We start from the raw sequence: 21,560 nt of genomic DNA, 5'->3' as shown, positions 1-21,560 counted from the left end.
ACCAGCGCCCCCACCCCACCCCCCCACCCCCCCGCCCCGGTCAACTCTTTGCACTATTTCATTTGAATCAGTTTTTTCTATTTCTTTCTATGCCCTCTGTTTATCCTCTAAGACTCAGTTTAGGGATCCTCTCTTCCCAGGAGTCTTTCCTGACTCCCAGACCAGATTAGGTGCCCCCACGGGGGCCCCCCAAGTCCCATGGACCCCCCAATTCTGCCCAATTTAGATCATCCCTGATTGGGAACAGGTCTGCGTCCCCCACTCGACTGTGAACCCTGGGAGGGGGAGCTTGAGACTGCCTCAGTCACTGCAGGGTCCCCAATCCTGGGTGCATAACATCGTGTGTGTGTGTGCTCAGTCGTGTCCGACTTTGTTTGAACTAATTGATGGTTGGAAATGAATAAATTAGCAAAATTTTTGAGCTAATAAATAAATTAAGGGGATTATGACAAATCCCCCTGCTTAGTCATTTACTAAGATACTAACCTCTGGACCAGTACTTCAATTCTCAAAGTGCTTGCTGCTATGCAAATGAGAGTGGGCTTGGATTTTGCAATGGGGATGGCTCAGTGTATCTGTGGACAAAGTGGTGATATCTTTGGTTTAGTCAATCTTGGGTTGTTCCCAATATGTTCCTAACCCAGAAGACATGATCATGTGAAAAAGCAAAAGGAAACTCATCTTCACTGTAAAGTGATCCAAGTTTTATGATTCATGTAACCTTGAGGACTCCCAATGTACCTGAGTGGTCTTCAACAGTTCAAATTTTTTTCTACCTCTCACTTTTGCTCAGGCCAACCCCAGAGCATTACATGGTCAAGTATAAATTCTTCCTTCACCAGGAAACCTACCTGAGCCTTTAGTATTTTGGTATCAGACACCTCATGGCTAATATTCTGCCTCATTACTTCTTCAAGGAGGAGGTACAGCCTGTGTGTGTGGGAAGTCCTTCTGACTGTCTAGCCTCCCTCCATCCTGCTGTTGACTGATTCACTAGTAAGAGTTCCAGCATATGTGTGTGTGTGTGTGTGTGTGTGTGTGTGTTGTCCTGTAGCAATCTAACCTCACTCCCTCATGCTGAAGGGAAGGCAGATGATGGGTGTCAGGAGCAAAGAGACCCTGAAGCTTGGTGGATACATTTTTACGAGCTTTTTATTGGCGACAGTGCAGAACCACGAGGGGGAGGGTAGCGGCCCAGTGCCAGCCAGCCCCAACCCCCGGGGGGTCAGGTGCAAAATACAAAAAGAATCACAAATACAGCATGGGGGTGGGGTTGGGGATTCAATACATTGTGGTCTGCAGGGGCAGGCCCTGCTCACAGCCTCACACTCGCACCCAAAATTCTCAAAGATACAGATTGCAAAAATCTATAATCCCTCAGGCTTACTCAAAAAGTAAAATATCAGGTCCCCAACAAACCCAGAGTCAGTAGACAGCTGGAAAACCAGGGACAGTCACATGGAAAGGGTCAGGTAAAAACTGGCAGGGAACACACAGACTCAGGAAAGAGATAGCCGGAGATGGCCAGAAAACAACCAGAGACAGTCAGGAAAGAGACAGCTAGAGACGGAGGCAGCCGGAGACAGGCAGCCTGAAGTTTCCAGAAGCAGTGTTTCCAATTCAACGGCATGGCTTTGAGGGCCAACGTGACCTAGGCCAAGGATGCAGAAGCGCTCACACACTCACACGCGCGCACACACACTCATATATAATATATTTATTTATACATAATAGATATAAGTGCCTTTCGGAAATCGAGAAAGGGATAAATAGCCACGGAAGTGGGTCGGGGGCGTCTGGGTTCGGGGCAGGAGCCGCAGGACGGGGCAGTGGAATGTTTTCCATGCAGCACAGAGGGCGGCGTGACCCACCCGATATTAAAAAATATCAATTGGCCTCATGATAAAATCCTCATGAGGGGAAAGGCAGGGTTAGGGAACCTAAACCGAGAATTGGGGCTGGGGCTGAGCGAGGGGAAGCTGGAATCTCGGGGAACCCAGACCCTTGGAGTTTGCCAGTCCAGAAATATTAGGGGGTGGTGGGGGTCAAAGCCTCAGCCTTTAAATCTTCTCCGGGAAAATGTCGGGGCGCCCTGGCAATCTCCCCTTGCTCCCTTTCTAGAAGGGTTGTGGAGGCCAAGGCAAGGGAGAAGTTGGCGTCCTAGGCTGGGATAGGGTGACAGGCCTTAAAGAAAAAGGCCAGGGCTTGGTCTGGGGCGCGGAGGTGGGGGTGGGTCCTGAGGAGAGAGGCCACGCGGATGGATAACTGTTATCCCCTCTGGATTCTGTCACCCCCTCGAGTCTAACTCATTTTGAGGGGAGAAAGGAGGCAGACAGGGGGAGGGGAGACCACGGAAAGGCTTTGGGGAGTGGGGGGCACAATCCCTCCGGAGGGGTTCTGTCCCACCCGGTTCCCCCCACAATCCGGCCAACTCGTTTCACAGTATAAAACACTCCAGCAGGACAGGCATCACAGCGCCCCCTGCTGCCTGAATCAGAGAGGCCCAACAAGGAAGGCCCGGAGGGGAGGCTGTGGGAGGTGGGTGGTGGGCAGGGGGAGAATAATACTGTTATCAGAAAGAAGGGCTGGGGGCTGAATGTTGGGGGAGGCTTAGGAGGCGAGAAATTCGAAATCGGAGCCAGTTTTGCCCGGACGGAGCAGCTGGACGGTCAGGGAGGGAGGTTCACATTTCAGACCAGGTCTGGGTGGGAGGAAGATTATCAAAGGGGGGGGCATCAACTTCCCTCTAAAGGGGGCTCAATTCAGAGGAGGATCGAAGCACGTGGAAATGTTGGATAAATAAGCTAAGGTCGTGGGGGGCGGCAGGGAGAACCAGCCTAGTCACCCCTGGAAGGGTGGGCGTGGCAGAAACGCTTTGGGGGTTCGGTGGCATTTCCTTGTTGGGCCTCTCTGGAGAGAACTCCAGCCCACCCCACAGCCCACCCCACAGCCCCGCTCCCTCCAGCCCAAAGGTGGGCATCGCCCCCGCCCCCACCCCCCATCCCCAGAGCCTGGGTCCAAGCGAAACGGCCCACAGGCAGCCGTGGGCAGCCTGGGGGGTGTCCATCCCCTCCCCACCCCGTGCCCCCAAAGTCACCAGCTCTCTGGCCTCGCCGGGCCGGCAGAAACAAGAGGCGGAACAGAACACAAGGAAGTCCTCCTGTCCGACGGCAGCGGCAGCAGAGGGTCAAACAGGAGAGGCAGGGAAACCACACGCCCGCTTTTTCTCTTCCCCTCTCTCCTCCAGTTCCTCCTCGTCCAAATTTCTCTCCCTTGTGCATTGTTTGTTTTGTCTAAAGTTCACAGAGCAAGAAGGGAGGGCGAATTCAGGGGGTCGGAAGGCTGGTCACTGCCGCTGGTGCGTTGGGCGCCGGCGAACGCGGAGACCTCCGGGCAGGTGAGGACAAACGAGGAAGTGTACGAAGGGTTAACAACGGGGAAGGGGTCGCCGAGGACTTGAACTTCACTGTGTGTAAAGAGAGAAGCTGTCAGGTTGGGGGGTGCGTCTTGGCTGGTCTGGAAGGGCAGGGGCGGTGGTGGCGGGGGCGGCAGCAGCCAGCTGAAACCATCTTCCTTAGTGGATGCTGACCCCGGCAAATCTCTCACCTCCGCCAGCGGGCCCGGCCCGGGCCCCCCGGGCCCCTCTTCGTAGGGGATCTTGCAGCCCGGTTTGTGGGCCACCAGCACAAACTCCAGACGTTCCTTCTCCTTTTGGAGCTCGGCGATCTCCGACTCCAGCTCCGCCTTTTCTTCCTCTAGCTGATCTGTCTCCTGAGGTCCCCGATGGCCACGATGGAGCACGGAGGAGAGCAAGGAAGGAGAAAAAGGCTGTGAGCGACTGGAGAAGGTGGGTCATGGCTGAAACCAGCTCTCCTACTCTGAAGGCTAAGGCCCATGGCTGGAAGGCAGCTCCTGATTGAAAGACCCCCTGAAGTGGAGGCCTGGTGTACTAGGGGACTTGGGGCAGGGGTCTTGCCTTCTAGGACCCTCAGTCTCCCCATCTGTCCAGTGGTTGTTTGGAAAAGGGCCAGGAACACATGGGAAGTCTCTGGTTGCAAGAGGCACTCAGAGGTTTGTTGAATGAACCAACCATCCTTACATGTTTTCATGCCCCCTATTCTCCTTGGTACCCTTTCCCCTCTGCCTCCCAGAGAAGAGACCAGGTAGCTCAGGGAAGTAGACAATTTCCCTGATTTCCTCCAAGGTGAGCAGGTCTCCCTACAAGCATAAAATGGAAAACTCTCAGACTGAGGTAGGGCATGAAAATAGAGGGGCACCTTGGCACAGGCCACCAGCCCAAGATAGAACTACAGGTGGCAGGGGCAGGTGGTGGGGGAATTGACATAGGATTAAAGGATTTAGTTTCTCAGACCCTCCAGAATGTTAAAGCTAGAAGGAACCTGCGAGATTCAATGAGGAGATGGAAAAACTGAGGCAAAAAGGGTTATCACTTGCCCAAGACCAAAAAAGGGACATGAGTGAAGCATCCCTCTATTAAAGGTCACTCATAGGTCCCCCTCAGGATGAAGTGAAGGCCAGGCAAGTGGTCAGGGGCAAGAGGGGGTCATCAACCAGGACAGGACTGGCCAGTGAGGGTCGGTGTGTGTGAGCTGGCTGACCCCACCTGTATCCAGTTCCACATGTGGAACGTCTTGCTCTCAGTTCAGGATGGAGGCACAGGTGGTGGTGGGCAGCAGAAGATGGGGAGAGAGCCCCCCCTTCAGCCTTCCCTCACCCCACCCCACCCCTGGGACCATCCTCACCGCCTGGAGTCGGTCAGTCAGCTCCCTTCGCCGGTTCCTACACTTTGCTGCTGCCAGTTTGTTTCGTTCTCGGCGAACCCTTCTTTTCTCCTCCTCCTCTGGGGTGAGCTGAGTAGGAGAAATAGAGATGGTGAGTTCTGGGGACACGGTGTACCTCCCCCTCCATCCTGAACCTCCTCTTCGTCAAGAACCCCCAGGAGTCAGAAAAGGACCAAGTCCTCGCTGTGGGGAGGAGGACAGGGTTTCTGCAGTATTGAGGCTGCAGGTGGTCCCTCACCCCAAGAGTGGGAAAGTTCCTGCCTCTCTGGCTTCCACCCCCTCAGCCCCCAGAGCAGCTGGATGCCCCTTACTCACCGTCTCCTCTCGGGCTCTCCTGGGCCGGGCTCGAGCTGGGCGAGAAGGCCCAGGTCCACTGGTGGCTCCGCTGGTGGAAGGCCCACCACTGCCACTTGCCCCGCCACTGCTGTAGCCACTCATGCCCGGCGTGGAGTAACTGGTTCCTGGCATGTCGTAGGGGTCGACGGCCGGGGGCTGGGAGGCCAGTGGCTGCCCCTGGGACTGGGCCATGGAAGAGATGAGGGTGGGTTGCACAAGCCACTGGAGGTCCTGGCTGGTTGTGATCGCGGTGACCGTGGGCACGAAGGAACCGGGCATTTCCCCAAGACCGGCGCACTCCTACGGGGTGACACATACACACACAGGCGTAGACACACAAACAGAGACACCGACACACACACACCCAGCACACATACACACACCGACCCGGTGAGTGAGCACAGGGCCAGCGGGTGTGGATGTGTGTGTCACAGGCAAAAAGCCACAACACCCACCCTTCCACTACACCGTGACGCAGTGGTTAATGAGAGGATTTCTGTGCAACTGGCTTCTACCTCCTCCTTCTTCCTCGGGGAAAGGTTGCACGGTTCCAGCGGGTGGTGAATCACACCCCGGGTTGGTGACTCTTAGGTGTGGGGGGTGGGGAGGAGGCTGGACAAAGCCGGGTGACAGAACCCCCGGGATGGAGTCACAGCCACACACACAGCCACAACACCCCACCCCCACCCCAGAGGCAAGGGGAGGGAGAGGGAGAGGCCTTAGGCTAAGCCTTCCTCTACACTCACACTCATACACACACCCCTCTGAGCGCAGGGATAAGGGACTAGAGGGTCCATGAGACCCCAGTGCAGGGGCGGGGGGTCCCAGTTAAAAGAGGCTTGGGGGACGGGCCTAGGAGTTTAGAACAACGTTTCAAGTAATTGTCTCTCCCCAGAGTGAGACTGACAAGCGACAGGTTACGGTGGGCAGACAAGGAGAGCAAGTGAGCAGCCAGGCTCCCTCAGACTGTCGCGGAGGCGGGGTGGGGTAGGTCGTGAGACCCCCAAGCCCCAGCAGCGCTCATGTCCCCCCCCCACCCCCAAAATGTAATCCTAGAACTGCTCGGAAGGCTCAACTACTCTCGCAGGGGGCGTGGTGAGGGATGGGCTGGCTCACTGGCCAATCAGCGCCCGGCAAACTCAGAGGGGGCGGGGCTCCTGGAGACCACCTGGCTGGATCCCCCAGGGCTAGCGGCTTTAGTCCTATTTTCTGACACACCGGAGGCACCCGGCGTCCGGAACAGAGGGAGTGAGAATGTGTCTGTGTGTGCCTGGAGGGGTGGGTGACGGTCACTACGTCTCCCAAAGGAACCCTGGCACACAGACCCGCTCTGACCCTGAGAGCAGAGGGACAGGATCCCTGCCAGGTCCTTGCGGACTCATTGGGTCGCAGAAGATCGCTCCTGTGGCGACAGGAATCCCCTCGCTCTGCCTCTAGAGGCCCGTGAAAGAGACCCTAGTGCCGGAGAACCACAGGTTCCGGGGACGAACTGTGGGAAGGAAACTGCGCCCTACAAATAGGAAGCGAAAGTTGATTGGCCACAGCTCGTGCCGCGGCGGCCAATCGGAACGCCGAGCTGCCCCCTCCCTTAGCAACGTGGCCCGGCGTTCCAAAATAGAACGCTCCCGGGACGTCAGGGGCGGGGCGGACGAAGGGGGCGCCACGCGCCGTGCGTGCCCCGCGTCAGACGGAGGATTCCAGCGCGTCAGCCGTTACGCACGGGTCCCCCGTTACGTCTCCGCGCAGGAGGCGGAGGCAGCGCCACCGAGGGTTCGAGGCCCGCCTTCCCGCTGGGTCTAGGGTGACCCGGCGCCGGAGTAGGCGCTAGGATGGAGGAGGAAAAAGAGGAGGCTACTGGAAGCTTCTCCGGGATTTCCCCCACCTGCCTAACCGCTCTAGCTTCAGGTTGGTGACCTGAGTGAGGGGCAGTCCCCGAACCGGCTAAAAGTTCTCAGCCCTGCTACCTCTCACACGTTGCACTGAGCGGCGCGCTCTCCCCACCCCCAAAGCTCACCCCTCTGTGTTCCCTCCCTGCCCTCCAAGCACACAGCCAATTGCAAGCACGTCCGGACTCTGCAGTTTGCAAAGTGCGCCGTGAGCCTACTCCCTGTCAGATCCTAGATTTGGACGCGTTTGATTTGGGGTGAGGGGATTGCTCGCTCCACCCTTGAATTTAAAAAATTTATAAACCACAAAGCAGTACCCCAACCTCTAGAACTTACCTGGGAGGCGGCGGCGGTGGGTGGACTGCCGAAGGAGTCCACCGAGGACAGATACTGAGACTCGGCGGAAGGTGAGGAGCTGCACCGGGAGCCGGAGTCGTAGTCTCCGGGGAAAGCTTGAAACATTTCCCTGGGCACAGGGGGGCCCCTGTGACCACGCTGAGGTCGCCGGGAAGCCAAGGCTATGGCCGGGTGGGAGAAGAAAGGTGCGAGTCCGGGGTGAGCCGAGCGCGTCCCCAAAGTGCGCTGTCCGGGGAAACTCAGGGTCGGGGCAGCGTCCCGCTCCAACAATGGCAAAGTTTCCGTGTAATTCCTTTGCGGTGCTCAGGCCCCCACAAGATGCCGCTGTGCCTCTTGATAGTCCAGGCTCCGCAGGACCCGGGGGCGAGGGGGGCTCGCTCCCCCAGAGGCGGAAAGCTCTGTCCTGCTATACAGAATCTGCTTCGGGTGAGGTCCCCTCCACGCGTCCGGCGGGTCCCACGGGGGAGGAGGGAGTAGTAAAGGAGATGAAAAAAAAAGTAAGTCGATCCTCCGAAAGAAAATGTAGAATTATCGAGAAGAATCCTTCCAAAAACTTTCCGGAAGAAAATAAACCGATTTTCACAGCCCCCAAGAAGAAGAACCACAACAATCAAGTTCCAGCTCCGCGTGTCCCAGCCTTGACCGTAGATCTCAGTCTTATGAATGAAGCTCGGATCCGCCAGCCTGTATTTATATGCCCGGGGCCCGGCCCCCTTGTTGACGTCACCCGTCCCTCACTCGGCAAACTTCTCGATATCTCCGGCCCTTGTGAACCCAGCCCCGCACCGTCCGGCAAGAGGTCTGTCCTAGCCTCGATCTGATCATCTGCATCACCCTCGTGGCCTTGGGGGTCTTGGGGGCTGCGTTCTGGAGCACTCGGCGGGAGGGGATCCCGACCGGTCTCCCCGGAGTTCCTGTGACGCAATTAGCCATATAAGGAGCTCGGCCGGCGCGGCTGAGTGTTTGTTTGGTATCCTAGCAATTACGTCAGAGGGAATCCCTCGCTCGCTCGCGCGCTCGCCCGGCGCGCCTGCGGAACCCGCCTGCGCCTGCGCAGTCCAGCGCCGCCCGGGGCCGCGGGGGGTGTGCTGGTATTAATAGGTTATTAGACTGACTCGACAAAGGATCCCGGCTGGGGAGACCCCAACTCGGGGGTCCATCTCACTCTGGCCGCCCCTCCCATTTCCCCTGATGGTGCAGCGCCCTCTCTCGAGAGGAAGGTCAATCTCCAAAAGGAGACTCTGGGTCTGTGGTTGTAGTCACATAGGCGGGGAAACTGAGTCCCGAGACGGGTGGGTGGGACTCTGATGCTCCGGGTGAAAGTGGAGGTGCGGGTGGAGTCCCTAGGCTCGTACGAGTTTCTGCCCTGACTAGTTGTGCAACCTTGAAAAAAAAATTTTTTTTTCTCCCTGAACTTCAGCTTCACTTTTCCCAGATGGACAAAGAGTGTGTATCTTGGACTCTGCTGCCGCCAGAGGTGCGGCGTTTGGGAGGTACGCGCGTTTGGGGGGGGAAGGGGAATGAAACTTGGAGTGAAGTGTCCCTGCTGCTGCTGGTGCTCCCCTTTCTGCTTTATAATCCTATCCGTAGTCAGAAATAATACGTGTGACGGCGGTGGGGGCTGGGGTGGGAAATAAATGATAGTAATAATAATGATCTAATAATAATAATAATAGATGCCGCGTAGTTAGCATTTACCAAATACCGGCTCTTGTACTAAGCCTTTCAATACAAGATTTTCACTCCTTGTACAGCTTCAGAAGTTTAAGGGAGGAAAATCTTCATTTTATAAAAGAGGAAAAGGATAGATCGTGACTTGCCCAAGATCTCATCTCAAGAAATTCAAACCCAGGTTTCTCGTTCTCTTCCTGACTTCCGAGAGCTGCCTGTTTCAGTGAAACTCCCTGAAAAACCTGGGTGTTGGGATTATTTAAATAACAACTTCCATTGGTGGGGAGTGATACACCTTGCAAACCTGTCCCTGTCTGCTCACAGCATACACTATTATAACCCAGGTTCCGGGTCGAGCTGTGGGGGTGATGGCGGGGCGGGGCGGGGGTGGGGGGTGCTGGAGGGTGGGAGCAAGCTGCTCCCCTCGATGTCCAGTTAGGAAATGTGGTTCAAGAGTCTGATTAGGATATTTCAGACCCCGCAGCCTCCAACTCGTTAGCACCCACCGGTAAGGATCTCACCAGCTGCTTCATAAACCTGAGTTCCTGGCATTTCCCTCCCAGGTTGGAGCCTGGCTCAGCCAGGGCACAGAGGAAGAAGCACCTTAAAACTGTTGAATCCCATAGGCCCAGAGAGGGGGAGGGCTGGCTCCTGGTCACACATTAGGTATGAAGCCAAGCTGGAGGGGTTAGGTCTTTCCTCATTCCCAGGAGAGTTTTGATTCCCTGTCCCCAAAGTGGGGAGGAGGGAGGGAGATAGGGAAGGCTGAAGGGACATGGGCTCAATACTGGGAGGTTGAGAAAAAAGCCCAGCCTCAAACACCTCGTTCCCCCACGCCCCCTCTGTCTGCCACCAGTCTGGGAGTAGGGAGGGGACTAGGAGATGACACAGCAACCGCCAGCAGGCAGTGACTCGGCTCCAGCATCAGACAGGGAGTGACCCCTCATTCCTGTTCTGTCCAAGCCCCTCATCTCCTCTCCCACGGAATAAAGGAGACACACAAATGCCTACCCTCGCTGCCCAGAGACCTTCATACCCCGACCGAGGTGCCCCATATGACCAGACAACTGCTGGCATATCCTCAAAGGGGCACACTTGGGCATTCAGGTTTCACACACACACACACACCGCACACAGAAACACACCTTCACATGGTTACCAACACACGTGACAGGCACATCCTCACTATAGATACATGTGGTTGCTCTTTACACACAATGATTAACAAAATCGTGTGTTAATTCTTCTGAGCACTTGTATTAATTTATTTAATTCTCACAACACTCCTACAAGGTAGGAACTATCATTTTACAGGCAAGGAAATAGAGGCCCAGAGAGGTGAAGTCACTTGCCTAGAGTCACACAGCAAATTAGTGGCAGAGTTAGGATAAGAATGCAGCCCCTGCTTTTAATTATTATTGAATGAGTTATGTACGTTGACATATTCACAGGCAGATGGTGACACTCATGGCACTAGGCGTTTACTGCCCTCTTCCCCCCGCCCCCCTACCCACAGGCAGACCCAGAAACTAGGTGCCCTCTGCTTACATTCTACCCCACCACTTAGTAGGTGTATGAACTTGAGCTGGTGATGTCTGGAGCCTGTTTTCTGTCCTTGGAAAAGAGGAGAAATAGTGCCCAGCTTATCACGCTGGTGGGAGGATTATGTGAAGTGAATATCTTGGAACATGCCTGGCACAGTGAAGGGGCTTGTTTTGTTTTTAAAACAAAGCCACCCTGGGACTTTGCTGGCGGTCCAGTGGTTAGAATGCACTTTCAAGGCAAGGTACGTGGGTTTAGTCCCTGGTCAGGGAACTAAGATCCCACATGCTGTGCTACCAAAAAAAATAATAATAATTCATTTAAAAAATAAGTAACGATAAAAAATAAAGCCACCAGACACACCAGATCACATTGCAGCTTTCATGAGTCCTGAGTACTTTTGCCTTTGTGGGCCTCTTTCTCCATAAAGACATCTTTAAAAGTGTTATTTCATGAGTGCATTGGTATAAAGACAAATACTGAATATTAAAACATTTCACTTGACCTAGAAGTTCAGTTTTTCTTGGATTTTATTGGGTTGGCCAAAAAGTTTGTTTGGGTTTTTCCAGAAGATGTTACGGAAAACCCCAGATGGACTTTTTGGCCAACCAAAGAAAAGAAATTAAACACTTACACGGGTCCCTAAAGTTATCATAGGTCCTAGTACCATGCCCTCCGCACCTAAGGGAAAAATTGGCCCTGCAGACACACACCACACACACACATACACACCCTCACATTCACGCAGTCTCACTCGAGCATACACGCAGACATGCATACCTTGCCCTCGCAGCATGGCAGTGGCAAGGCAAGTCTTTCTCCATGAGGCTCAATCCCAGGGAGCTTCCAGGAGGAGGAGGACTTGAGTGTAGGGGAGAGGGCAGGACCCCTGCTCTGGCTCCCAAGGGCTTGGGCTCTGCAGGTGGTGGGGAGCAGGGGGAGCCCTGAGCCTCCTGTTCCTCTTGGGGGTGGGGAAGCAGTGTCAGCTACGTTTGCTCAGAGCATCCTGTAAACAGCCCGGGAGACCCAGTTCTGCCAAAGGGAGCCCTCATTCTTTAATTCTTCCTTTGGCAAAACCCTTGCTACTGTGTGCCTCAGTACCCCCACCCATAAGGCAAGAAGGTTGGATGGCCATGGGCTCTGAAAGGCCTTTCCAGCTCTGAAATTTAATAATAAAAATGACAAGGAGAGACTTCCTGGTGGCTCAGTGGTGAAGCATCTGCCTGCCAATGCAGGAGACATGGGTTCAATCCCTGGTCTGGGAAGATCCCACTTGCTGTGGAGCAACAAAGGCCCTGTGCCACAACTATGGAGCCTGTGCTCTAGAGCTGGGGAAATGCAACTGTTGAGCCCACGCACCCAGAGCCTGTGCTCCAAAACAAGAGAACCACCGCAAATGAGAAGCCCAAGCACCACAACAAAGAATAGCCCCCACTCACCGCAGCTAGAGAAAGCCTGCACAGAAGATCCAGCACAGCCCAAAATAAATAAATGAAATGATTAAAAAAAAAAAAAAAGAGGAGGAAGATATGGGAAGTAAACACTTAGCTCTGCTCACATGCATTATCTCAGTCATCCTCACACTACATCAGCTCCATAAGTAGGTTCTGATATTATCCCCATTGTACAGAGAAGGAAACTGAGGCACAGGGACGTTAAACCTGAGAACAGGGTTTTCCAGCTGTTTCTGTGAAATTAAGCCAGCTGGGCAATCTGGTTACAACACATGTCTGGTGTAGTCTTTTGTGTTTCCAGGCAGCCCCTGGGCGATGCCAAGGCTCTGGCTCCAAAAGACAGGTCTGTGAGAGTTTCTGAGGCATGAGAGGAGAGGGTGCACATGTGTGGGTGTATGTCCTGCTGCGGCGACTGTGATCTCCAGGAGGGCAGAGCCGAGCTGGTTAGTAACTGCTGGCTCCTCCGGGCCCAGGGTTAAGTAGTGAGTGTTACTGGCTGGCTGGGCCCACTCTCCATTGAGCAATCCTGGAGGCCTCCTGGAGGGGGTGTCTGTGGAGTTTCAGGGAAGCCGAGCAGTCCAGACTTGCGACTCTTAGCTTGCCCTCAGTACCCCTGCATCCTGCATTCAAACTCCTCACACCACAGCCCACAAGGTCTGGCATGACCTGGCTGGGGCCGACCACCCCAGTCTCACCTCCCGCTCCTCTTCTTCATGTGGTCTGTCTTCCTGGTCTTCAGATCTTTGCACGTGCTCTTCCCTCTGCCTGGAGCATGCCCCCTTTTCCTCCCTCTAGCTTATACTCTCTTCCTCCGGGTCTCAGCTCCTCTGTCCCCTCCTCCAGGGAGCCCTCCTGGGGTTAGCACCCTTCCCTTAGAGAGCCCCCCTCCCCTCTATGCCTGTCTGTGTTCTTCACTCTCTGGGGACAATCTGCTCTTCTTTCATTGGGCTGTATTATTATTCAAACCTGAGTCGAGGTTGTCCAGGCACAGCCACATCCCCAGCACTGTGCCAGGTACTCAGCAGGTGCTCAGTAAATATTCTTCACCATCCACTCATTTACTCAGGTATCAACTCTGACAGACTGGCCTGGACAGAAACATATCTGTTCCTTTGCCATTGCATGGATTGAAGGGGGAAGATGCTATAGACTAGCTGACAGGCAGAGCGGCTGTCCACGGGTGTTGGGACCTGGCTCTCAGTGTTGATAGACATTCACCTGTCTGTCCTCCCTGCCTTTTCCCCGCTGAGCTGGTGACCCTGGGTCCTCCCAGGGTTGAGGTGGACACATCCGTCAGGGGTGGGAAGGAGGAGGCTTGGTTTACAGAATCCAAACCGTGGAGACAAAAAGACAGACACACAGGCAGACAACACAGATGTGCATGCACACCTCTCACCTTTGTCTGCACAGACACACAAAGAACTAAACGAACACACAGTCACACACAGCTTAACACACGCTCTCGTGCACACACATCGCAGAAATGTACAGACACCAGACAGCAGATACTGACAGGTGCACAACTCTACACACACAAACTGGCAGAGCTGGGCACCCCCACTGCCATGGAGAGGCCCCCAGGGCTCTGGACTGGCAGAATTTCTCAGCCACCCACATTTGTGTGGAGGTTCCTGCCTCCAAGTCACTCAGACACAAGGAAGCTTCACAGTCTTGCTCAGAGTTACATACAAACCTACAGAACAAGGCACATAGAGACATAGCATCACACACGCAGATCCCATTACCGTGTGCCCTCTTTCCCACGCATGCTCACAGCTACACACACACAGTTTCACGTGTGAGGGCATGCAGACACTGCTAAGCAGAGGCTACTCTCAGACGCTGACTTGTCTCAGGCCCTCGTCCAGAGGTCCTGTGAACCCCCTCACTGTGGGAGCCAACCTCTCACCCATCCCAACTCGGACCCACACAGTGTGATAATGTATCACTGACTATAACCACTCCAGGCGTTGTGGGGGTGGGAGTGCTTAGGGAGGCCGGAGCAAGTCAGGAGGGCTTCCTGGTGGAGGCGGGTTTGGGCAACTACTGTCAAATCCTGAAAAGATTTAGATAAGGAGGAAGTTCATGAAAGCACTCTCTCCCTACTATAGACATTAAAGACCAAAGAAGAGAAAGCAAGAGAGACTGCAAGAAGCTAAAAGGCAGGACCGGACCAAGGTGGCAAGGATAACAGTTTTGGAGACCTTTCCAGCTGCATTTTTTTTTTATTATTATTATTATTTTTTTTTCCAGTGGGTTTTGTCATACATTGATATGAATCAGCCATGGATTTACATGTATTCCCAATCCCGATCCCCCCTCCCACCTCCCTCTCCAGCTGCATTTTGAATGAAAATAATAGTAGTATTAATAATATAGCTGGCAGTCACTTGAGAAAACTAACCATGTGCCAGTTGCTCCATACAGATTCACTGTATTTTCTTGTGTAAGTCTTCCTATACGCTATAAGGAGGGCACTAGCCGTGTGACTCTGGGCAAGCAACTTCTCTGATCTCAGTTTCCTCATCTGTAAAGTGGAGATAATAACAGCACCTTCCTCCTAGCATTTTGAGGAATAAATGAGTTTGTATGTAAAAATGCTTAGAACAGTGCCTGGCAGAAAATACCTTCCCTGTAAGTGTAAGCTGCAATGGCAATAATTATTATTATCCCCATTCAATGGATCAGGAAACTGAGGCCAGGAGCCCTTAGGGAACTTGCCCAACCTGCAGGTTTGTGCGGAGTGAAGACTGGTTCCGACCCTGGTAGTGAGGCTCTGGGGTCGTGGGTGGAGGGAGGCAGGGCCTCCCCACTTTGGTGTGTGTGTGTGCTTGCGTGCATGCGTGCGTGCGTGAGCACACGTAGGGTGATTCCGTTGTTCTCTGCGCAAACACCCAGACCCCGTCCCACCCCCAGCAGGTCATCTAACTGCTAGCCACAACCCACAGCCTCCCAGTCATACCGCTGCGGGTTTCCTCTTTACGGCCCAGGGGCCTCCCCACCGGCTGACCCGCTCCCCCGCCTCCCCTTCCTGCACCTTGAGGATGCTGTGGCTGGACTGGGTGGTCTCAGGCTGGAGCTGCCGCGTCCCTGACTCAGGCCTGTGCCCCCTCACTGACCCGAATGCGGCCTGCCTGGCCCCCACAGCCAGACAGCCACGCGGGGGTGTCATGGGGGGGGTGTCACAGCGGGCCACGTGCCCGCACCCGGGGTGGCTGAATTCCGCCTGTGATTCAGTCGGCTTGTCTGGGTCGCCGGGGGTGCCCTGGTCTGTGATGTCAGCGGCCAGGTATGCGTCCGGGGTTTCTCCGAGTGTGACTCAGGCCTAGAGCTACCCTCTCCCTCCTGCAGACACTCCGGGCAGCTCTCCAGGGCTGGCGGCCGGCAGGCAGCCTGACGCTCCCTTCCCGGCCCCCTCCACGCCCTCCACACCCCTGAGCTGTGGGAACGGCAGACTAGGGGACCGGCAGGAGGCAGATTCCAGAGGCTCAGACCCCAGGCCAGCCCCGGCAGCCCACCGGGACCTCCCCACCTCCCCTGGAGACCAGGACTCACAGATTGTTATGGGATGGAATTCATTCATTAATTTATTCATTCAACCAGCCATTCAAACACAGGTTCTCAGCACCTCTCCTGTGTCAGGCTCTCCAGACACCGGGAACAGAGCTGAGAATAAGACAGAAATTCCTCACAGTGCCCCATCAGAGCCTGCAAGTTGTATAATATTGTTATTGCTATTGTTATCCCCCCTCCCCAGATTCCACCAGGCTGCAAGACTCTGGTTCGTTTCTGTTCCTCCAGGCAGCTGTCCAAACAGTTCCAGTTACTTTTAATCCTTGGCTCCCAAACAGTCCCTGGGAGGAATTCCTTTCAGGACTCTGACCTTCAGCCAGCCTACTGCAGCAGGTGCCTTTCCTTCCCTCTTGGGCTTTCCTCATTCCCTGTCCCAATGAATGATTTAAGCCTCTGTTCTCCCCACCCCCAAACTCTTACCCCTTCACTGCCTTCCCCAAAACCTGAGCTTCACAGTGATGATCACAACTGGCCTTGCAGACACCGAGGGCTCCCTAGGTCCTTACACCAAGGTCAAGACTTAGAGACACACCTTCATCTGGTCACAACCACCCGCGGAGGAGGCCTGTTGTCATGCCCATGTTATAGGAAGGGAACTGACGCTAAACCACACAGCTAACGCCTGAGCCTGTAACTCCTGTTCTGGACACATGCCTACAGGGCACACACAGAGAGGAAGTAACAATACTGTTGACAGTCAAGTGTGGTATTTCGTAAAAGTTTATTCTGTGCTGAGCACTTTCTAAATGTTCTCTGTAGGAACTCATTTACTCCCCACAACAGTCCTATGAGTGCGGGCAATTATTATTCCCATTTTACAGATGAGGTCCATAGAGGTCTTAATGCTAATACGATTCAAGTCCACAAATACTGAAATCCAGCTATGTTTCCCAGTGTGGTGGTGCTGAAAATTAGAGCTATACAACTGGACACGGCTTACCAAAAGCCGCAAAGCTGGAAGGCACACATAGGAGACACAGAACCATTCACACAGTTACACAGACATGTGCACTCAACGTGGACACATGAGTCACAGATTCATTTACTCAACAGTAATTACTGAGTACCTACTGTGTGCAGAGAAGTGCTGAGGATCCAGCGGTAACCACAACAGCCTTAGGCCCTGTCCTCATGGAGCACACAGCCCCATGGGGGGGACAGTAAACAAAGAAATATATAACTAAAGACTGTGATAAATTCTGTGGAAAGAACTGAGAGATAACTGACTGACAAACACAACCACCGGCACAGCTGCACACAGATGACCCTACACAGGGATCCAGAACTATACATATACACACACAGAGACAGAAATGCAAGCTAGAAGCAAAACTGTACACGTCCATATGTATGTATCTGTAAGTACTGTATATATAGGTACTCACATAGTCATATTTCACATACAATCACACAAAAAGACTCAAGTACACACACCCAAACACATCGTCAGCAGGGTTCAGATACCCAGACATCCATTTGTTGGTGGTGTAGTCGCTAAGTCATGTCCAACTCTTGCAACCCCATGAACTATAGCCCACAAAGCTCCTCTGTCTATGGGATTTCCCAGGCAAGAATACTGAAGTGGGTTGCCATTTCCTTCTCCAATACATCCAGTACACAAGTGCAAACTGGGGAAACCACTCTCTGAGTCCGTCAGTTGCTCTCACACACATGAAGGAAGCCCTCATAAGCACGCTCTCACACGGGAAACCCCAGATAGACACTGTCACAGACAGAATAACTCATCTACAGTCACAACCATTCACCGTCAAACACCCAGTTTTTTCTCTCTGCTTGGAGATTCGCCCCAGCCCTGGTCACATGAAGCTACTAGTTGGGGGGTGTCGGGGGTGTGTGTTGGGGATGAGTTATAAAACCTCCCAGCTGTGGACAGCTTCCCAGACACAGAATGGAAGGACTTTGGGCTGCCTGTCTGATGAAAGATCTTCGAGGAAGACAGGCAAGCAACCCCGAGGGGAGCAGGGAAAGGAGCGGGAGGGAGCTCTCGCGCTGTGGCTCCGGGTGTGTGTGTGTGTGGCCCCTGCCTGTCTCCACTGGTTGGGACCCCAAACTCAACAGCCCACACAGGAAGCTGGGAGTCTGAGGCAAAAGCAGAAGGCCAGAGAAGTGTGCTTGGATCTATTTTAGTTGTTATTATTTGGAGGAATGTGAGACAGCCACCGCGCGGGAGATGCTGGACAGACAGACATGCCGGGGAGGAGGGGGCGCAGACGGACAGATACCCAGCGGAGGCGGTCCTGGGTCAGACAGGAGGAGCGGGTGACAAGCAGACGGCGGCTGTCTAAAGGGAAACCGGCAATTTGGGGGTCTGGTTCTCCCCCGCTCCATCACCGCAGCGCCCCACCACCACCCCCCCCACACCAGGCTCCCGGACGGCTCGTCTGTCCGCCCGGGCCGGTCCTGGTTGCACCCTGTGCGGCCGCGCGGCCAGGCCCGGGACAAACAGCCTTCACGTTGCTAAGCGACGGCGTTCCACAGCCCGTCGCGTCACCGCGTCTGCGCGGGCGGGGGGGCGGTGAGCGCGGAGACGGCGGCTGAGTCGTTTGTTGACGTTGCCTGGCGACCGCCGAGGCGCTGCCAGGCAACGCCGGCCGACTGTTCATTCTCTTAAAGAGGCAGGAACATTTTACCGGATCCGGCTGGACCGCGCGGCGGGGACTGAGGCTCTGCAGGGAGAGGGGAGGGTCGCTGCCCAGGCGTTGGGGAGATTTAGGGAATCGGAGGCTGGCTTACACCCTCCTGGAGTAGAGAAAAGGATATAAGCTGGGGACTGTTGATAGTTGAACTAAAGTTTTTAAGATGTTAGTGCAAGATGTTAGATCGATTGCACACGTGCATAGGCGCACTTGTAGGCACGCACTTCCACAGGAGAGTGGGTGGCAAAGATAAACCGATAGAGAGACCCGGGTTCAAATACCCACTCTGTGACCTTGACCTGTAACTTCTTTTTTCTGAGCATCTTTGCTTCCTGAAATGGGAGTGATAGCATCACCCGCCTCCAGAACTCTAACTGTATGAAATCCTGTTAAGTACTTAGTACATAGTAAGTGCTCTGTACATAACAGGTAAAATTATATTCTTTAATAACTGAGTTCTTTCTCTACCTCACTGGGATTTGGAATGAGATGGTATTTGTAAAGTACTTACTGCAGGACAGAGTGCTAAATACACAGGGGCTGTCATATTATTGCTGATGTTTTAACTATTATTTCCTCTACTCTGTAAAATAACACATCACAGGGCATTGTCAGTTATTGCCTTTCTTTGTGTCTTAGGGTGCAAAGGCAAGGAAATCAGGCAGATGTGATTGGAAGTTTTGTTCTGCTGGCCCTGGGTGTGTGACCTCAGACAAATGCCTTGCCTTCTCTGACCCTCTGCTTTCTCCTAGGTGAAACCTGTGATCTCTCACCTCTCACATAGTCACTTCCAGGTAACGGTCCTGGGTGAGGGGTCCGCTCTCATCGGGTGTGTCAGGTCACTGCCCCATGTCTGCAGCATGACTCATGGGGCTACATTATGTAAAGCTCTTAGATTCTGCACAGAGGGCAGGTTATATAAACGTGTTTAATGTGCATCCTACATGTCGAGTCTAGGGAGGGGACCTGGCTTGCTAAGCCTGCAATTGCCAAACTGGCACTGGCTGCTTCTAGGAAGTCAAGCCTATCATGTATATTGCCTCATTCAAAATATGACTCTATTGGGGTCTCTCTATCCCCCTAAATGATGTGTCTCAGTCTCTGTCTCTTAATATGTCTTCATTCCCTCTGCATCTTTCTGCTGTCTCTCTGTCTCTGTTATGCCATCTCTGTGCTTTTCTGTCACTATCTCTGTTCCCCTGAGTCCTTTTCTGGGTTTCTGCCTCCCACCCACTCCCCTTTCTCTGGGTTTTTATCCATTTCTGGGTCTCCCTCTGTGTCTTTGTGATTCTCTTTAATTCTTCATTTAACTCCCAAATTTGTTCCCAGAGTCCACTGATTCTGAACAGCACCAATCCCAATCCCCTCACAACAGTGCTGTGGGTGTCAGGATGGTTCCTCTGCTCCTTGGGCCTCTGCTCTTCCCTTTGTGCAAAATCAGATGGAGTACCAAGTGGCACTAAAGGTAAAGAACCTGCCTGCCAATGCAGGAGACATAAACAATGTGGTTCCATCACTGGGTCGGGAAGATCCCCTGGAGGAGCACATTGGCAACCCACTCCAGTATTCTTGCCTGGAGAATCCCATGGACAGAGGAGCCTGGCGGGCTACAGTCCACTGGGTCGCAAAGAGTCAGACACAACTGAAGCGACTTAGCATGCACGACCGGCAGTGCAGATTGACAGGGAGCCTCATCTCCTGGGCAACCTGATAAAGGTGGATTGCCTCAATCCCACACCCAAAAGCTGTGGGTCAGAATCTCAGAGAAGGAGGTGGCAGAGATTATGACATGTGAGAGTCTGCCTGAGAGATTCTGAACAACTAATCTGAGGCCTCCACACGTGTCCTGATGCCAGCTGTTGTTTTTTTTAATGGTTTTTAAAATTGAAGTATAGTTAATTTACAATGTCGTGTTAGTTTCTGGTGAACAGTAAACTGATTCAATTATATGTGTGTGTGTGTATATACATGTTTACATACACACACACATATATATATACACATTTATATACTTTTTTTCACATTCTTTTCCCTTATAGATTATTACAAAATATTGGGTATAGTTCTCGGTGCTGTACATAGGTCCCTGTTGGCTGATGCAAAGTTCTGATGCCACATAATAGGTGAGGTTCCGTGGAGACATGGCCAGGGACAAGAGTGATTTCCCCTGCAGGGAGAAGGTCTTGAGTGTGGACAGAGCAGGGGGTCAGGGTGCGGAGAGAGACAGATAGCAAGACACAGACAGACAGAGACAAAAAGATAGAGGCAGAGAGATATGGAAACACAGAGAGAAAGTCAGAAATTGCATTTTCTGCACACTGCCTGGAAATGCACCTTCATGGTGGAGGGCCACGTACCTACCTGCGTGCAAGTGTGTGACTGTATTCAACAGGTCGCTGCAGGCAGCACTGGGGTGTGCCGGGTCCAGTGCTGGGGCTGAGTGTGGGAAGCAGATGGATGGGCTGGGAGGTTCTGGGTGGACCCTCTCTACATGTACCTGCCTGCCTTTAAGCCAGTGTCCCGGGCCAGCATGGGTGACTACCTGACAACTGGAACCCAGTCAGACAGCTTTCTCTGTCAGGCCACCACTGTCTACGCCCACTGGGTGCGGCTAATAAGGATATAGCTCCAGGGGTCCTGGGGCCCACGTGGATAAGTTTGGGTATAGCTCCAGACTTCGAGGGTGTTGTGGACTTGGGAAGAGCCAACCTAATAGAGGGGTACCATTTTGGAGCCAGACTGAGCTGACTCCTTAGGCAAGCTGAGTGACCCCTGGGAGCCTCAATTTCTGCATCTGTAAAATGGGGAGGATAAGGACTTGTGTGAGGATTTTGTGAGTTCTCTTTCACAAAATGGTAACTGCTGCCATCTATTGAGGGCTTGCCATGAATGTGCCTGTCAGCAAATTCTGCAGCTCTGCCTTCAAACATCTCCAGAATCTGATTCCTGTTGCCCCTTGTCCAAGTCGCCATCCCCTCTTGCCTGGACTATTGCCTGGGTTGCCTCTCTGGTCTGCCTGCCTGCACTCTGGCCTCCCAAAGACCATTCCCCACATACAGCTGGAGGGATGCTGTTTAAATCAAAGTCAGTTCATGTCCCTCTTTTGTTCAAAACCCTCCCCTGGCATCTAACTCACCCAGAGTAAAAGTCAAGGCCCTCACCATGGCCCATAGGCTCCTTGGGCCACTCTCCCTCCCCTCCCTCTCTCTGCTCCAGTCACACCAGCCTCCTCTTGTTCCTCCAACACACCAGGCATGTTCCCACCTTAAGGCCTTTGCATCT

General features: G+C 53.5%; 2 protein-coding genes across 3 annotated transcripts; one reads left to right on the top strand and one right to left on the bottom strand.

Annotated features, from left to right (window-relative positions):
- Positions 1-1,134: 1,134 nt before the first annotated feature.
- On the bottom strand, positions 1,135-7,495 carry FOSB (FosB proto-oncogene, AP-1 transcription factor subunit). 2 transcript variants are annotated; one of them, XM_043899494.1, is made up of 5 exons: positions 7,361-7,495; positions 5,118-5,438; positions 4,764-4,871; positions 3,607-3,771; positions 3,275-3,466 (listed from the first exon to the last, which is right to left on the bottom strand). In XM_043899494.1, the coding sequence occupies exons 1-5, from the start codon at positions 7,484-7,486 to the stop codon at positions 3,464-3,466; spliced, it is 723 nt and encodes a 240-aa protein (XP_043755429.1). In that variant the 5' UTR covers positions 7,487-7,495; the 3' UTR covers positions 3,275-3,463. The 2 variants fall into 2 exon arrangements, with proteins under 2 accessions (XP_043755428.1, XP_043755429.1); XM_043899493.1 differs by having other exon boundaries at positions 1,135-3,771.
- Positions 7,496-7,650: 155 nt separating this feature from the next.
- On the top strand, positions 7,651-14,222 carry LOC122692183. The gene is made up of 3 exons (XM_043899496.1): positions 7,651-8,180; positions 8,802-8,874; positions 14,160-14,222. The coding sequence occupies exons 1-3, from the start codon at positions 7,651-7,653 to the stop codon at positions 14,205-14,207; spliced, it is 651 nt and encodes a 216-aa protein (XP_043755431.1). The 3' UTR covers positions 14,208-14,222.
- The last annotated feature ends 7,338 nt before the right edge of the window (positions 14,223-21,560 follow it).

The sequence above is a fragment of the Cervus elaphus genome, chromosome 4 (assembly GCF_910594005.1).
Source record: "Cervus elaphus chromosome 4, mCerEla1.1, whole genome shotgun sequence".
NCBI lineage: Eukaryota > Metazoa > Chordata > Mammalia > Artiodactyla > Cervidae > Cervus > Cervus elaphus.
The sequence above is the reverse complement of the archived record's forward strand: the minus strand, read 5'-3'. Positions and strand labels throughout refer to the sequence as shown.

Excerpts from the sequence above, each read along its gene's own strand:
- FOSB (XM_043899493.1), bottom strand. The coding sequence starts at position 7,486 with ATGTTTCAAGCTTTCCCCGGAGACTACGACTCCGGCTCCCGGTGCAGC. Across the intron at positions 5,439-7,360 it reads CCACCGCCGCCGCCTCCCAG|GAGTGCGCCGGTCTTGGGGA; the intron begins GTAAGTTCTAGA and ends GTCACCCCGTAG. Across the intron at positions 3,772-4,763 it reads TGACTGACCGACTCCAGGCG|GAGACAGATCAGCTAGAGGA; the intron begins GTGAGGATGGTC and ends CGGGGACCTCAG.
- LOC122692183 (XM_043899496.1), top strand. The coding sequence starts at position 7,651 with ATGGCAAAGTTTCCGTGTAATTCCTTTGCGGTGCTCAGGCCCCCACAA. Across the intron at positions 8,181-8,801 it reads CCCGCACCGTCCGGCAAGAG|CTTCACTTTTCCCAGATGGA; the intron begins GTCTGTCCTAGC and ends CCTGAACTTCAG. Across the intron at positions 8,875-14,159 it reads AGAGGTGCGGCGTTTGGGAG|ACATTAAAGACCAAAGAAGA; the intron begins GTACGCGCGTTT and ends TCCCTACTATAG.